At 48.8% G+C, this 17,895-nt stretch overlaps 1 protein-coding gene across 2 annotated transcripts in view; it reads left to right on the top strand.

Moving 5' to 3' along the window:
* Nucleotides 1-3,992: 3,992 nt before the first annotated feature.
* Nucleotides 3,993-17,895, top strand: part of LOC144149407 (uncharacterized) — a 44,655-nt gene continuing 30,752 nt past the window's right edge. For both annotated transcript variants that reach the window (XM_077680968.1, XM_077680967.1), the window contains exons 1-5: nt 3,993-4,186; nt 8,301-8,438; nt 13,579-13,710; nt 14,066-14,206; nt 15,249-15,386. In XM_077680968.1, coding sequence (XP_077537094.1) covers nt 4,117-4,186; nt 8,301-8,438; nt 13,579-13,710; nt 14,066-14,206; nt 15,249-15,386 — 619 coding nt within the window. In that variant the 5' untranslated portion in view covers nt 3,993-4,116. The remainder of the gene's footprint in view (nt 4,187-8,300; nt 8,439-13,578; nt 13,711-14,065; nt 14,207-15,248; nt 15,387-17,895) is intronic.

The following is a 17,895-nucleotide window of genomic DNA, read 5'->3' as shown; positions in this document are numbered from 1 at the left end:
CACATCGTCGCCCGGCCTCCAGTGGGCAACCAAGAGAGACTTCCCCGAAGGGGGAGACACAAGGCTCTAGACCGCCCAGCGGGTCACCGATAACCCCCTGGGCATCCGAAAGTCCACACCTGCAGGTTACCCTCTGCTAGCCCACGGGTTTGAACAAGAACGGGGAAGTTCCCACGGGTGGATAGATCCGCGCGAACCCAAACCGACTTGTAAGGATCGCCCAGGGATCGCAGGGAGGGGGGCAGCACTATTCCACCCTCGTGTGCACAACGACGGCGTCGATGGGAAACCCTCCTACCCACTAGCAGAGGTACCAACTAGCGTCACTAAATAAAGGCTTTTCGAGTATCGGCACTCTTTTCTCTCATTGTCATGTGCCGCCGGGATTTTCATTGGTCGGTCGGCACCATGTAATATTTGTTTACATATGGGCACAGCCATTTTGTTTCTGGATGCCTCTCCTCTCCTCTCCTCTCCTCTCTCTCTCTCTCTCTCTCTCTTTCGCTCTCGCTCTCTGCTGCGCGGACGCTAGAGCGGTCGGTCACACTCTGCCCGTCACAACTGGCGGCGGTTTCGTCAGGAGAGATGGCAACACTACAAGCCAGAAACAAAATGGACCCCATACGCTTCATGGGTGCACGAAGTGGCGGTACTCTTAAGCGTAGCTTATATAGTGACTCTAGTACCAACCGGTCTCCTCTCAAGGAGTGACGGAAAGACGGAAAGCAATAACAGCCCGCCTCCCCCGGCAGGGGAGTGTGGAGATACGCAGTAATTGTCCGGTCTCCTCAAGTAACGGTACTCAGATTTCCATCCCTGCGACTGCCGTCCAATGCCGCACAGCCAATGGATGGCTTCTATTATCCCACTGCACATATGCACAAAGAAATCCCACTGCACATACGCACATAGGCGTGCGCAGAGTTCTAGATTAGGGGGGGGGGGGGGGGGGCAAAGTCTTATCGCTGCGCCCCCCCCTTCCCCCCCCCCCCCCACCCTTACACCAACTCCCGACCTCTTCGCACTGAAGGCCTAGCGGTCCGAACGCAGTACAGAGGGATGGTTATAAAATTTTTATTTCAATGCGATGGAACTGCAACACATACAAAATATTTCTGAGCAGAAATTGGCACTTTCATGTGTTACATCGGCAACGTATGGGGCAAATTTGGCGCCCCCCTTCAGATGATTAGGGGGGGCGGCCGCCCCCCCTGCCCCCCCTGTGCGCACGCCTATGCATACGCAACAAACTCAAGGTTGCCCCCGTCCCCAAGCTTATGCACCCCGCCTTTAATCGAGGCCGCCGGGAAGCAAGGGTCCGCCAGCTTACGAAGAAATACAGGGACGACTTTCGCACCCGATACACGGATATCGCTCAGAATTCCACGACACCCGGGCAACAGTCTGGACACTCTCGACTCCAAGAGGAGAAATTGCACTGTAGCAACTCACTTCAACTTATCTACAAGCTTGGCAGAAGCCCTAGCTTAGAGCCCATGTAACCACCACACACCCCAATCAACCATATTGAACCACCATTTCGGACGGTCAGCAAGCCTGCCAATTGTACCAAGCCTTGCACCACCCCAGGCCACCCCAATCCTACAGCGATTGCCCGAAAACATGGAAGTAGCCATTGTATGTGATCCTGGCCACTCGGGTCTTGCTGGGAACGAAGCGCCGCACGCTGCCGCCCGAGAACTTCACTCCTGGGCATTCCCATAGTCAACACAAGCTACCTGAGAGGCACAGACCGTGAACCTGACACCCCTCGACAACAGATACGGCTTATTCTTGCCACATTACACGCACACGAGAAGAACAGATCCTCCCCCCCCCCCCCCCCCCCCCCCCCCAACCACCACAAGCTAACTGCGAGGCATATATCTACCGCACACTAGAAACTGAAATATTTTACAACCACACCATCCTCGATCGCACACACATCTCCATCCATATACCCCTACACCTGCCCGCACTGCGACACCCATTTCCCAACCTATCACCTCGTCTAATCCTACCCACGCAACACTGACCCTGTCCTCCACTCCCTTTCCCCTGAGCAGTGGGTGTTTGCGCTGACCAGCTCGGCACCGGAGCGCCAAGAAGCCGAGCCCTGGAATTAGCAAAGGCTCGCGGCCTCCTGGACCTAGGAAGCTTACCACCACCCCTCACTCCGTCCTTTTGCTCAATAAATGTTTAATACTCCTCCTCCTCCTCTTACCCAACCTGGCTAGAGGTGTTCAAGAGCTCATCACCCCAGCTACAGATCCTGACCTCAACTAGGGCCCAACATTGCCTGGCGTGCCTGCTCCACCTAAGGGGCAGTTCCTCCGTCCACTTCGTGCCGCACTTCTCCTTCCGCTGTCGCTCCGTAGGATACCGTCGCCGATTCCACTCTCCCCTCCTCTCTCTTCTTTACCCCTTTTTCAATCGCACTGTCCGCGTTCGCTTCATTTCCTCCCGGGTCCTTTTTCCCGCCATATTTTTTTATCGTCTCCCTGGCGAAGACGGCAGCCACCGCCAGAGGTTTCCTGGACTCAGGAGACCTACCACCACGGACCGGCGAGGACCAAGTCATAGCTAGTCCTTTCAGCCAGTAAGCGTTTATTCCTCTCTCTCTCTCTCCCTCCCCTGCCCATCCTCCTCCTCTACACTCTCTTTCCCTTTTCACACCCTCTTGCTTCCTAAATTTTCTCACTATTCCACTTTCCCCCTTCTAAGCTAGCTCATTTTTCCGTCTAAATCTTACCCCTATCTGTCCGCCGCTCCCCTATATTCCCGCTTCCAATCGCACAGATCCACCTCAGTGCACCCTTCTAAGCAAGGGTTTATGCAGAATTTCGATTTTGGGGGGGTGTCGGTGGGATGTTTGGGGGGGTTGTATAAATCCCTAGGCAGGGTGCTTGTGGTTGTGGAATCTTTTTGGGGGGGTGTCGAAGTCCTTCTTGGGGGGGGGGGGGGGGGGGGTTGCTCTTAAGCCTTCTCCCGCCCTCCTCAGTTACGAGAGAGAGAGAGAGAAATGACCTTTATTGATTAGTCCTGCGAGAAAGGTGCGGGTCAGGCCACGCAGGGCTTCGCCGCACCTCATCTAACTACCTGCGCTAGGTAGCGGGCGGAGCCCGAGGCGTCGTGTCCGGCCGGCCCTCGGATCGCCCGCGCCGTCGCCGTCCGCTCGACCCCCGCGGGGGCCGGGAGGCGAGGGGCGCTGGCTTTCCTTTCGCCGTTGCAGCGCCAGAGCTGCCTCGAGCCGCTGGTCGAAGCGCGGCACAGAGTTACTTCGAAGGGCTCTGGCGCGGCACACATCCCCACGCGCAAAGGCAAACGCTCTATTCGCGCTTATTCTACAAATTAAGAGAATGCTTTGCACTTAAAGGCAATAATCTGACGGGATTGCTACTTTTCGTTTTTGTTCAACCTTTCGCGCGCTTTCTGCAAGTCCCGACAAAGCTGTTATCGTGGCTCTCAAGAGCAGACGATCGAACATTGTCCCCGTCGTTTCTTCGTTGACGAAGCTGTTGAAAATGCTGCAAAACGAGCAAAAACAGGAAGTATATTTGAGTTTAGCGCAATTTTAGCGGCTCCTTAATCTGCCAGCATCATTAGCGAAGAGCGAAGATGTTTTTGAAACCGAAACTGCTGCCGCAATGTTAGTGATCGACGAACTAAAAGTAAAGAGGGGACAAAAGCATCAAATGGACTTTCTTCCGAACTCCTTAATGAACTGCATTGCTGATTTTATTGTCGATGTGGCACAAAAATCCCATAGCAACACAAACGGTTTTAGCAAGAATACATGGTATCAAGGCCATCGGTTCGCGCCAAATGGGCAAAAATTACCAACAACCGATCGAGAAGTTATATTTACAAAATAAAATTACCTAGGGCACTGTTGCAGCATAAAAATAACGCCACACGTGTGTAATAACGATTCTAGCGCAACAGTCATTCTGCGATTTTTTTTACTTTCCAAATGTTGTGCCGCAGTTGCGCACTTGAGTTGGAGGCCGAAACTGCTGCGGCCTATTAACAATTTCGAATCGACCCAGCGTTAACACGGCTCCCGACGATTAGCACAAGTTACTATGATAGTGGAACGCTTGTTATAACGTTTAAATGTCAAGATTTTATTTTTTTGTCGTCAACAGCGTCCTCATTCTCTATGTTCTCGGATCAGCGGCCAAAGGTAAGCCAAACACCTCGCTCTGCAAGTAGGGATAGCTCCGTGCTTCACCTTTGCCTGCTTTTGTCGCCGGGCATAACCCCGACAATCTGGCTCGAACGGTTATTTGCCCGATATCGCCACAAATCCCAGGAACTTCCGCCGTGTTCCTTGAACCACTCGTAGGCCGTATGGACTCGCCATACGGCTTAATTAAACGCTAGTTTGTTCAGTGGCTGTGGACGTCGTGACGTTACGGGATGAATTCATTGCCCTCGGCTAATCGCGGCTCCCGATCGCACATCCAGTCGCGCAGCGCTGTTTTCTTGCCAGAAACACCCGCGAAGCTGAACCTTGACGAGCTCAGGGAGGCCTTCTGGGTCTTGCGTAAACGAAAATTGGGAGGGGAAAAAAAGTATCGTACTCCGTGACAAAAAAAAAAAAAAATGCTTTGTCGTGCGCCAACTCTTCGCTACCCTTACGAGGAAGTTGCGAGCCGTTCGACTTCGCTGGCGAACAGATGTTTTATTCCGCGAATCCAGTCTCTCTTATCAGCAGAAAAGTCGAACCTTTTAGCGTCGCCCCGTCGAATTAGACGTCTGGGACCACTTTTCGTGGTGCGCGTGTGATTGCGACATCGCACCAGCATCGGTGGTTAGTGGCGGTTAGGCGCTTTCAGGCGTACGCGAGGGTTTAACCGATTTCGGTTGTGGAGATTGGGAGATAGCGAAGCGTCCCGAGCTCGTTTCCAGCTTCTGGCGCTTCGGCGGGGATAAATTGTTGCGTAATAAACGTCAGAATCGCGTGCTTTCTGGCGTGTCAGGCACATATGCAAGCTCTGCCGGTTGCTAGCGACGATAATCGCATTGCGCGGACAGCACCGACCGTCGTAGTAATCGTTCGTGCGTGTCGGTAAATTTTTCTTGTTCGGGTGTGGTAGTGGACGTTATTTTCGGTATTACCGATTGCCCTCTAGATTTTCTAGCCTTTATTACCTGTCATTTGTGGGCGTTATGAGATGTGCGGCTGTTTTCTAGTCCGTTGTTCCGACAGCTGTCAACTTCGAGACCTCGTTTGTATCTGTAATCACATGTGTGTGCGCAGTGTAAAATGAACTTAAACTCTTTTGATGTAGAAGAAAGAGAGAAAAAAAAGCGGTAAACTAGGTGTGCAGCAAAACGTAGAGCTTCATTTCTAAAAACCAGACCTGTTAGTTTAATGTACCTTAATTGTTTGTTTGATACTGTCACGTTTTATGTGATGAGACGGCTCTGTTATACCAAGAATATTATTGAAGTGTACTGCTACAGTGCTAAGGGGTACAATAAGTTGTAATGACGAAAACAAAACGACGCCTGGAATAGTAGCTCCTTAGTAAGGCTGAGGTCGATCATCATGTGGTTCAAAAGACACCACCCATCAGCATGTTGAACGAGATTACCATTGTTTCTTTTGATTTTCCAGCCGTTGCTGTTAAATTAGCTATGTATGCTTAAAGAGAGCTTACTACACAAGTGTGTTAATGGAGCACTTTGGTAGTAGCAAAACAGTGAGAGCTCATCATGGCTAGTATTGGCCACCCTGCTGGGTTGGCCTAACATTGTACCACTGGTAGTTTGAAAAGGCTTTAAATCTTCCATTGTTTGTCTTCTTAAATAAAAAATTAATGTTTAGGGTCGTAATGCACCGAACCTACACCTGTGCTATGAGGTGTGTCATAGTGGAGGGCTCCAGATTGATACGGACCACCCAGGGATATTTAACACGTACTGAAACATCGACAAGGGCGTTCTTCACCTCTGTCGGAAAAGCAGCCACCACGGCCGGGAATCGAACCCGCGTCCTTTGGGCTTAGGAGTGGAACGCCTTACCCCCTCTGAGCGAGTGTGGCAGGTTGCCTCCTTAATTACCGGCCTGTGGCTTTAAAGAAATACAGCGCTGCTGTTTCGTAAGCTTCATTGAGTCCAAGAAAAATGTTGGGAAAAATTCACAAAGGTATGTAGCTGAGAAGGAAAGAAGTTGTAGCACATTTGTACGCCAGTCTGAAACTGTGGCTCTATTGGGATTCACAGCAGTAACTCAGAGCTACGCTAAGTCACGGTTTGTCAAGAGACTTGTGATTTTGTTCGTCGCACTCCTTTGTTCAAGTTATCAACTATGACAGCGCCCTAGTCGTCTCGAAGGTCACCTGTTTTGTTGAGCGCAGAAGCTCTTTCACGAGGTCACCCGATTACAGATGTCTGTTATAATTACTGTACACATTTTGTGCAGTTTTTTCTGTTCAAGGTATGCTAAATTGAATTCGTTGAGATCAATATTTGTGGCTCCATTGGACACTTCAGTTCATGTAAGTGCTGTTTCGCCAGTAAGCAGAAGTACTAGGTGATGGGAGAGAAAAGGCGTTTTTGCCACTACTGCAACGACATCATACACGATCACAAAGGATTTCTTTTTGCTGTTTAGGCTTCCGAAATGTTGGCTTGTACGCATTTCGTGGGTTGTGTCAACTTGTTTTACGCAGGTTTAAGGTGTACAGGTTAAGAAGCACGTTAGCAGTTCGCTAAATTTAGCCTGTGGCCTTGTTGCTGCATTGCCACCATAGCCGACATCAGCAAACGAGCAGAGATTGTAAAACGCACTTCCTTCCTTCCTGGTGGGGTAAACACAGGCACGTTGGCCTGCGTTTTCCCACAAAACTAGAATATGATGTACGCATTCTAAACTTTGACCTGGTTTGGCAATTGGGCAGTGTTCGCAACTGCTTCAGCGTCCCTTTAAGACAGACTCATCGTCCTGCTCCCTCTTCCTTAGTGTCTTGTTTATTGCACTGCATTTATGCTACCTTTATTGCTTTTTTTGAAGCAGTATTGCAAGATTGTTATGTTTATTTTTCCCTCAATCCGGGGGACAAAAGCTTCCTGTCCGGTGTGCAAAAGTTTACTGAGAAATGCTTCTCAAGTGTCCGGAAAGTTTATACTGGTCAAAATATTCTCTATTTGTGTTACCAAAACACTTATGGGGCATCTACAAATGTAAGCAGTGTTTGGAAGCTTGGGTAAAGCTCAGGGAAATAGCATTCAATCAGAAAACGTGGGATAGACAAGATGTATGATGGAGTCGCTCATTTCAAAGTGTTCCATGTAACTTTAGCTGACGTCCAAAACTTAGAAAATTGTTAAGTCTTGCTGGCAAAATGTAATAATCATTTGGATGATCTCTGACTGTTTTCTGAAGTTTTAATAGTGAACAAGGTAACAAAAATGAAAATCTTTTTTCAATCAAACATTGTGGAAAATGATCAATTATAAAGTCTTAGAGAGGGGGAAGAAATGTTGTGTGCAGCATTTTTCGTGGAAATTTGATCACTGTACAAGCTGGAAAACACGACTCTCTCTCCCTCTGTCTCCAGTTCAAGGAAAGCTCGGAAACTATTTCGGTAGTTCTCATACATTTGCACGCTCCACAACTTTATGATTGAAAATTTTTTGGGCAGGTTCACTCGTTCAAAATTAATCAATTAGTTTATGCTAATTTGTTGCTTAACCAAAATTGAAAAGCATATAAAAGTCTTGTGAGGTGTTTCATGGAAATAACTAATAAATTGTGCTGTAAAATTCAGCAATATTTTTCAGAAGCGGGCGTTTCGGGGAGTGTGCGTGTTCAACAGTGTTCTTTCGTTTCCTTTCCAAGCAAGAGCTTTCTTACTGAGTCCGATGGCGTCCTGTCGGAAAACTAATGCATTTCCCCATAGAGCAGTTGGTCATAGATAGAAAAACTCTCATAAGATTTTGGACACATCCCGCATGCGTGAAACAACTGGGTTTCCATTTTGTCAAAACGGTTACTTGAACATACCAAAATAAAAGGAACGGTTCTGGGTAAGTCAACACACAGCGATCGTGAAGAAGGAGTGCAATAGTATACCTGTATCTCGTAAATCACGTTTCGGTATACATTTAGATTGCACGTAGACGCGTTTACTTAATGGGTTGGTTCTTCTTTTGCGATTTGGGTCTTTGGAGGTTTGACAATCGATTGGACGCACTTTTGGCGACGGTCGTGTGACGCACTTGTACTCTCAGCTTTCCGTAGGAAGAGGTGGTAAACAGTCTCTTTCCTCCCCCCCTCTCTCCCCCAGCGGGCACGACGGGCAGCCCGTGTGAGTCGGACGGGGACTGTCGGCGGGCGAGCCACTATGCCTGCCTCAACCACAGCTGTGCCTGCCAGAGCGGATACCTCGAGGAGCTAGTCAACGGCAGCCTCGCATGCGTCTTCGGTGAGCCTCTTTTTACCCGCTCTCCCTCTCCCTTGGCCGTCTTGGGGGTGCAGTTGCCCCTTCATCCCAGGACGGCCCTAAAAAGTGACAGTAATGGTTTCTTCTTTTTTTTTCTTTTTTTCACATGGCTTGACTAAACATTTAGTCGCGCACACTGAAGTGTAGTGCAGCTGGACCTCTTTAATTAACGAGGTCCAGTTTCACTACACTGTGTGATGTGGGCTGCTGCCGTGGAACTTGCCACGACAGTTTCTGATCCAAGGCTCAGGGATGAAAAAGTTGGTGTGCGTCCTCTCAGCAGAAAGACGAAAGTGTGAGCAAATGTGTTCACTAGTTTCCGTAAGAAGCACATGCAGGACATTACAGATGGGAATTTGGGGATTGGATATGCAGTGCTGTGATCAAGGTAGCTCACTGGGATAAATAATGTTCTGGGCGACTGCCACCTTCCAGCAACCACTGATGTGTTTGGTACTGAATTTTTTGTTGTGCAATCATGAGCAGCATGCATTTGTGGAGCTGGCTGCTATTGGTTTGCCTTCCCCTCGCGCTCGTAACGTGCCTGGGATATCCTTTTTTGTTTGGCTGCATCTAATCTCACAGCAGTCGTGAGAATTGCCTCTGGGAAATTCTCACGGCAGTTTCCATAAAAGCTGGCTCGCCTAAAATTTGCTGAGTAATATTACGTCCCAATGTAACCTGACATAACAGAACCTCACCGAACTTAGTGTAACATAACCAAATGCATCATAATCTGCCCAAATCCAGCCCAACTGTAACAAACCTAATCTGACCCAGCCCGGTGACACAGAACACAAACTGTATTAAACGTCATCCAACTTGTGCTAAAAGTCCTCTGTGTCACTCTCTTGATATAGTAAAAATTGGAGTAACAAAAGTATTAACGAAGTCACGATGACCGAAAAATTCTGAAAGCTAAAAAAAAAACATGTCGCATTGTCGGACTCGAACCCGAGCCTTTTGTCCCGTAGAATCTTTGCGTAGTGTGCTTAGCCAAAGGGAGGCGACTGCTATGAGAAATTTCTGATGGTAATTCTCACGGTTGCCAGGATAATAGACACTACCTTTTTTTTTTTCAAGTGGTGCTCTGTCCGGAGTGCTAATTGTGCTGGGTAATTTAGAGATCGGGCCAGCGATTTCATTGCTTGTCTCTGAGCAGTGGCTGTGCATAGGAAAGACCTCACGTGCGTGTGAACAAGAGCCTCTGATTGGCAGTTGAAGGATATCCAGTAAGCTGTAGTTTGAAGCTTCGCTTGCGCTGAGCAGTAAGTGAAGGGCAGTGAATGTCGAGCAGTTTTTGAGTGCCACAAACAGTATCTAGTGCTTGACCTGCACCGCTCACATGGAGGGGGGGTTCCGTGTTTGTTATAAATTTAAGTTGTCTCTTTGACGCATATCGTCACTCTGTTGCTCATTTGCCCACAGGGGAGGGTCTCTGGACACCTTTTTCATTTGTGCTGGACTGCTGTGAGTGCACATCAATGTGCCTGCAGTAGCCCATCAGCCCTGCACAAATGTCACCCAGGCCTGGTGCTCAAGCAACATCCCTTCCCTCTACTTCAGGCTCATTGAAAGAACCTTTGATTGCACCAAACTGTCCGCACCAAACAAAAGATTTCAGTGCTAACTGCGGTGTGGTCCTGGAATCCATTCGAGGCAATCTCACTGCCAGCGGTAACGCAGTCTGCCCCAATTCTTTTTCCTCTTCCATTGTTCCCCCTCCCGAGAATAACAAAAATAAACAGGGGAACAACACCCACTCCAGCAAAGCTGTGAAAGTTTTACAGCCAATTAAAAATAAACAATGGTTATTCCCCAAACATACTTTCCACTGAAAAAAATGCGCGTCAGTCTACCCTGTGAAGGTGGTTCGAAAGCGGAGCAGTAAACAACACCCACAATGATTACCCACGTGACGTCCCTTGAAATCACACACGTGGCTCTACAATGAGTGGAAACAGAGACAAGTGAGATGCACTTAACTACACCCTTTATTACTTCAAAGAGATATTTGCTAAGGTCAAGTCAATGCACGATCCATGAACGGTGGTTGGTTGAATTGGGGGAGCACATGAGTGGGCGCTCTTTTTACTAACTCCTAGTGCATGTACAAGGTGCTCACACGGCCGCTACATGGGCCGTGGGCGGAGCGCGCAGTGGCGCGAGAGGTCACGTGACGCTGTCACATGGCATTCAGCGAGGACATAGAGCGTAAACCCGCAGATGTGCTCAGTGAGTGCACTGTCTGTCTCTCCTGTCTCCACATGGGCTTGTAGCTCAATCGGTGAGACAATGGACTCTCGCTCCGTTTCTCTATCCTTTTCAGGTTCAATTCCTGCCTGTGCCGGTAACTTCTTTTATTTGTTCGCCGGTGTTTTTTCTCGACACCAGACAGTTGCGACAGAGCCCTTAGGGGTAGAGGTAAAAAGCTTCGCTTTAACCCTTTCAGACGCTATGTACACAACTGTGTACATTTGAATCCTGCGGTTTTTACGAAAAGGAACACCAAAATTGAAACTTTTCGCTAGTTTATCATAATTTTTGTATCCTTTGTCTAATAATGAAGATTTTAGGGCCATCTGGCAAAAAGTAAGATTACTACGACTGTAAACATATAAAATGGCGACGCATGCGACGGCATCAGCGGGTGAGATTTTTTATCTTTCTCCTCGTTTTGTCAGACTTGCCGCCCTACGAAATATACAAACAATGCATATCGCACAAATATATATGTATACATGTGGAAATATTCAGTGCTGCTTGACGCTCCCGACCTCTGTGGCGCTATATACACAATTCTGTACATTACTATAAAAAAAATTCTATTGGCGTCAGTAACCTGCCAATTCATCTTATTTGGTGAGATACAGAGCATAGAGACAACAAAAAAAAATTAGGGGGAAATGGGGAGCGGCGTCTAAAAAAGTTAAAAGTCAATTAGTAGAGGGCAAAAATAAATACCCGCAAATACTGCTTTGCTTTCGTGCAGTCCATAAAAATCCACATGGCCACTCATGTCCACACACAGACAAAATGGGCACATGAACATACAGCATAGCACAATGCCGTAGAGCATGTCACCAGAACACAAAACGGTTCACCGATGCTACCATGTCCACAGGGAAACGCGTGAACGTTATTTGTGAAGCATGAACGGCACGCACACTGCTTCACCACATGTGACAGCAGGAGCACGGCACTTAGGAGCAGCACACGTGAGGAGCACATAGGGAATCCCGTTCCTCGTTCGAACCCCTCCGCAAAACCCAGCTACTCGGGCGCAGAAGAGGGTTGTTGCCTGTCCGAGCCTTTGATCTGTCGTTGTGACGTCTCGTCTGACATCGCTGTCCAGTACTTGTCCAGCTGTGGGCAGTGCTGCTACCAAACACAGCACAAAGTCCACTGACTCCCTAACCGTCCAGCAACCCTTGGTAAAGTCGGGCGAAATTCATCTTATTACTTGAAGAAGGGCTTGCATTCAGGCTTGTTGCTATTCCATAACGTTCATCTTAAGCGCACAAAATCACACGGACAGAGAAGACAAGGACAAGTGCTTGTCCTTGTCTTCTGTGTCTGTGTGATTTTGTGCGCTTAAGATGAACGTCATCTTATTAGCCTTGCCCCACGTTAACGTTGGTGTGGTCGTCTAATCTGTTCAAGGCGATCTGACTGGGTGAGATAATGCACTCTGCCCCAGTGAAACACTGCTGTGTGATGCTGCAATGAAACATGTACTAACATAGAACCAAGGGGCAGTTGAACCACGGACTTCTTTCTGGCAGCCACGTTTGTTGTTTTGCACATTGTTGTTAGACTGGGTTGCGGGATTTCAAATTTCGGTGATTTCACACGCTCAAAGCTTGTCCTGGGCTATGAGGCCTACTTTAGTGGAGGGCTCCGGCTTAATGCGGACCACCTGGGAACCTTTAGCAGGCACTGACATCTTGACACACGGGTAGTTTCATTTGTCGCTGTCATGGAACTTGGACGACATGGATAACGGTAACCAACTACACAGAATTAAAGACTACTTAACCCCCCCTTGAAAAAAAAAAAAGCGCTACTTCGGCAGTTTTGGTGTTTCACAGGTTCATTCAAATTGCCAATCGTATCCTGAACTCATGCATCTATTGATGCTTCATAGCCTTTAGGTAGATGTTTTAGTCACATTGCGTACTTTGTCATCTAATTTTAGCACAATTTCTGTGCAGTTCTGTTGCACGCTGAAGTCACATCATGTTTTATTTTCACGCTTGCACCATTTTGGGGCTTGCTCTAGCAGTGGTCCCCTCAGTTTGTAGCAGTCACTTCCTAGACTGACCCCCATAGCATCTGCGCTGTCTCAGGTGTACCCAGTCTAGCCCGAACTTCTTCCTATAGGAGTGACACCAACGTGACCTCAATAAGCTCTTCACTGGAGTGCAAGCTGGTAGTTTTAGTTCAAAGCAAGGCCAAAATAGTTGTAAGCAAAGATCACTAGAGGCCTCTGTGTCATTGTAGGTGCGAATTGTGCATAGACAGTGCAGTCCACTGGTCGTTTTTAGAGGAAGGAGTGCTACCAAAATTTCCGTGGTTGAAGTCGAAACATTTCTGGTCATCTGTGGTATTGAAGCATGAAATTCTCGTGGCTCGCATTAGATATCCTTTCCAGAATTGCTCCCTGCTTGTCGGTTCTCAAACACAGTGAGCCTGGGAAAAGGCGACAGCTATATACTGCGTACTTTGGGATGTGCATCACTCTGGAATTCGCAAAGCGAGGAGTTTTCTTAACCTTTTTGCTTTTGAATGTAATCTCGCATCATCTTGGAGAAGTGGCGCCATCTGTGGCAGTATACACCAACACTCTGCTGACTCTGCCACGACTGGCGGAAGCAGTGAAGCAACACGGGCGCATTCACCCATTTGCCCCTCTTGGTTGGTTGGGAGGCCAGTGCCTGCCTTCGACTGGTGCTTGCAGGTTGTGAGATGAACTGTCGTCGGTGAGCCGATGCAGTGCCCATTTTCTTCAACTGGGGTGAACTTGGAGTGAATCGACTCTTGTTGCTCCAGTTGGAGTCAACTTGGAGGGAATTGACGCCCTCTCTTTACTCTTCCTGCTGTTGCATGTGCACCGTTGCAGTCGGGGTGCCGGTGGGGGAGCGCTGCCTCTCGGACGAGTCGTGCATCAACAAGAACCGGACCCACTGTGGAAGCCGGCACGTCTGCGTTTGCCGCCGGGGTTTCTACGAGCACGGGGGCATCTGCAAGACCGGTGCGTTCAGCCCCTTTCCTCTCCCTCCGTCTTCATACTGCTTGCAGCACAACCCTATTTACGCCCCCTCTAAAATATTCCTTTTTCCCTGCCATCAATAAGGCTCCTCTATTTGGCCACTCAACAGTGATCTTGACTGTTTGCAGCAAAATTGAGTGCACGGCATGTTTTGACAGTGATCCCGATGATTGCCTTGAGGGACCACTGCCCTTTACTCCCATTTATTCGGTTGCCAAGGGGTAACGAAGGGTGTCAGTAGTGACTACTCTGCACTGGAATGGCGATTGTGAGAACTGTCGTTCAGGCGTCGTGTGAGTGATAGAGCGGTGTTTTCCCCTCCCTAATAACGACGCAGGCCGGAAGCTCGGGGACCCGTGCCGGTCGGACAGCCAGTGCGAGGCCGGCGGCAATGCGTCGGCGTGCCGGGGTTCCTCCTGCCGCTGCAAGGATGGCTACTACCAGGAGTCCCTCGGGGGGAACACCACCTGCGTGCCCGGTACGCGTCCCGTTCACTCTCCCCGCCATCTTGATTTGGGTGCTGCTCAGTGCACGTGCCGTAGATACAGCCCGTATCCTCTCCACTGAAATATACAGATGTTCAGCAAAGCCCCGATATAACGGAATTCGGGTATAACAAGAGCAGTGAAGCAACACGTTCACATTCACCTGTTTGACCCTGTAGGCTGGTCTAGGGGCCTTCAACAGCTGCACGCAGCTTGTGAGGTGAACTGTATGTCCATGCTGCTTCAACTGGAGTGAACTCAGAGTGAATTGACACTGTTTGCTCCAACTGGAGTCAGCTTGGAGTGAATTGACACCCTCATATCAGAGAGTGGAGCAAAAAAGTGTCAACGAAATCCCGGATATAATCAAGTTGCATAGATTATCTAACCGAATGCCCACTAGAAACCGTGTATGTTTAGTCTGGATATAGCGAAGTGAGCTGTTGCGGTAATCTGAATACATTGAAGTCTCCCCAAGAAAACTGACTTTGAAGGGCCGGGACAGTGGCAGCTGAGAGGGAAGCAGTCCTGCCGGGGGTGGCTTGGGTAGACCACGCTAATGAGCTTCCTGCAGTGGGTCTGTACTTTGCTGAGAGCAGGAGATAAGCAGCTGAAGGGCCCTATTTCTTTTTTTTTTTTTGCTTCACTGCCCGTGGAGGAGGGCAGCGCCGTTTACAGGACATTACAGTTGAATGTTGGCGATGGAACAGTATTAAAAGATGCATTGCCTAGGGAGTTAACGCTGTTGCAATCGAAACATGATAAGAAACGGCTGGGTTGTGAGAGCAACACCTTGACGAATGCCTCAAAAAGGTGCCTCTTCCCACAAACTGGTAAGCTAGAGTAAAATCGAAGTGCAACTTAGAGTGGAAGAAAAAGAAACGGCCCTTCTTTTTGGAGGCCAAGAACACCTTTTCTTCCCCCCAATGTGCATCCTCCGACGGTTAGTCACAGAAAAAGAAGGTCAGACTCGTGGCTGCCATCTGCATGCTACCTGACAAGTGTTTTTCTCTCTCTGTTGCTCACAATGTGCAGGCAACCCTCCGCTGCTGCTGTGCTACACCAACTACGACTGCTTCATCCGTGACCGGCACCTTGTTTGCGACGGCAGGTTCTGCCGCTGCAGGCAGGGATACCACACGGAGCTCACCGCCTGGGGATGGCGCTGCGCCGGTCAGTGGCAGTGGCCGCGGCCGCTTATTCTTCTCTTTTGCTCTCTCTCTCTTGCTCTCTTTCTCGCTCTCACCGACCTTCGGGAGGGAGCGAGTGATTTGTCGAAGGCAGTGCGGCACAGTACATGTCGAACAAGAGGCGGAGCTGAGATAGTTGACTGCCGGAGTCCCGCAAAGAATTGTTAACCCCTTGATGCCCAGTGTTGATCAGGAGCAACAACTCAAACAATATTTTTTTTCTCTCACACTTTGTGGGTTTTTTTTTTTTCGACATTTAACACCATCTGTCGACAGACGAAGGATCCCTAACCTTCAAAAATTTAAAGGAGGGGACAGCACGTACTTCTGTGAACTAAACAAAATATGGTTTACACGTGTCAACTCGCATCGAGCCCTGGTGGCTCAATGGGCTACTGATAGGTAACGGAAATTGCGCAGTTTCGTTGCTATTACAAATAATAGCAATACAAACTTTACATTATTGTCTTCGCTTAAGCCATAAACCGTGGTGATCAAGGTAGCCTTATTGTTGAACTGGTATAATCGCAGCCAGTTCCCAGTGTATCCCAGTGTCTGTCCTAATGAACCAAATTTTTTTCTGACTTCATATTTGTAAACTTTTGGGCATCAAAGGGTTAGGTCTCTCTCTCTCTCTCTCTCTCTCTCTCTCTCTCTCTCTCTCTCTCTCTCTCTCCCTTTGGCAAGTTTTTAACCATTCACTGAGGGGTGTGGCAAAACTTGATCTGTAGCAGGAGCCTCTTGCAGCCGCCATCAACTTACCGCAAAGGGTGACTAAGTCACTTAAGTGACCTAAAGGAGTTACAAAATGCACCATAGTGCAGCACATAACATATGATTACAGTGCAGCATAGAGGGTACAGTAAGTTGTGCATGAGCATGTGAAAATATATACAGTAAAACCTTATTAGAAGAGGCGCTGTTACAAGAGACACTTGGTAGTTTTTAATCGTTCTCTAAGTGATGCGGCACAACTTCATCTGTACCAGGAGCTTCACGTAACCTACCATTTACCCTATCTAGAACATACAAGTAAAGCCTCGTCGATGGGTTGTGGTTTGTTCTCGTGGTGAAGGAGTCCTTCGCTGTTGATTAGGCTCGTGCGAATAGTAATATTGTAGTTCGAAACGAATTAGAAGCGAATAGTCCTAGGGGTCGAATACTTTCGAAGCGAATTCGAATAGCTGTCAGGTGTCGCTGAGCTTCCTGTCACTGAGACACTGAGCTTCCGGGCTTGGCGGGACCTTCATAAACAAGTTCTATACAGTGGAATCTTGATGATACGTTTTTGGGTGATACGAATTTCGGAATAATACGAATTTCTGATAAGTCCCGGCTAAATCGGATTGTTTGTAATGGGAAAAATTTCGGCTCTTACGAACGGACCTGCGCGGCCCTGCGGATGATACGACCGAGCCGGCGAGGCGCCCTACCGCCGAGCGAGCAAGCGATGGTGACGTACGGGCTCTCTCTCCCCTCTTTGTCGCACTTCCTCCAGGAACGGCCGGGCTGTTGTTTTCTGCTCGCAAAAATGTGCCGGCACGTCACAGGCGCGCTGACCTGCCGCAAAACCACCCACACGCTGCGCGCGGCGCGGCCGGCGGCGGCAACATGGCGGCGGCTTTGGCCGCGAAGTGGTGTCGGGAACTCGAGCGACCGCTTTTAAGCGCTCTCTAAACTGCCGCTCAAGGCACGCACGAAGTTGCTTGCGCGGTAAAGGAGCTTATAATGTGGGCGAAAACGGTACTATAAAACATCGTCCGCGCCGCTAGTGGAAGCGCCCATTCAATATCTGCCGGGGTGGTAAGCCTAAACATCCCCGGCGGAGCCAGCTGGCTGTCTCAAGCGCTTCGAAACCATCGCCATGAGGCATGCGCCTCAATTTCTAGCCAAGGAAGATGCTGCCGTGGGCGTCGAAAAAATGCACGCACAACGCCAACGCACGCGAATCGCATGAAGAAACTGAATGTGGCTTAGCTTGTCTTGGCTCCACATGTAGTCAAGATGTAGGCCTCATGTCTTCCTTAATGACTTCATGTCTTCCACTGTGGCTTCCACTCATGTCTTCCACTGTGGCTTCCTTAATGAAACCGAAACTTGAATCCAGTTTTGATATTCGTTCACGGGAATACTTCGAAATAGCGGAAATTTTAAATTCAAGTCGAAGCGAATTCGAATACTGCAATGTTCGTTCGAATATTCCAAGCCCGTGAATATTCGCACAAGCCTACTGTTGATCCTTGGAGGTGACGGCGACGAAGGATGGGAAGAGGATGACGACGGCAGGATACGGTGGCCAAATAAAAATGTATTTACAGTGTAGACCATTTATAACGTAACCGCTTATAGTGCGGGTCCGGATATATCGCGGGTTTTTGTGACCACCGGTTTGCCTCCCATAGAACTCAATGCATAAGCATACCGCTTAAGATGCGGTTGGCCGAAGCACAATACCGTTTATAGTGCGGTTTTTCGGCGGGTCTGCTGATCGA

Source organism: Haemaphysalis longicornis, unplaced genomic scaffold (genome assembly GCF_048455015.1).
Source record: "Haemaphysalis longicornis isolate Haplotype H1 unplaced genomic scaffold, Haemaphysalis longicornis Haplotype H1 scaffold_8, whole genome shotgun sequence".
In the NCBI taxonomy this organism is placed as follows: Eukaryota; Metazoa; Arthropoda; class Arachnida; order Ixodida; family Ixodidae; genus Haemaphysalis; species Haemaphysalis longicornis.
Note: the sequence above shows the minus strand (reverse complement) of the source record. Positions and strands in the feature narration are given on the sequence as shown.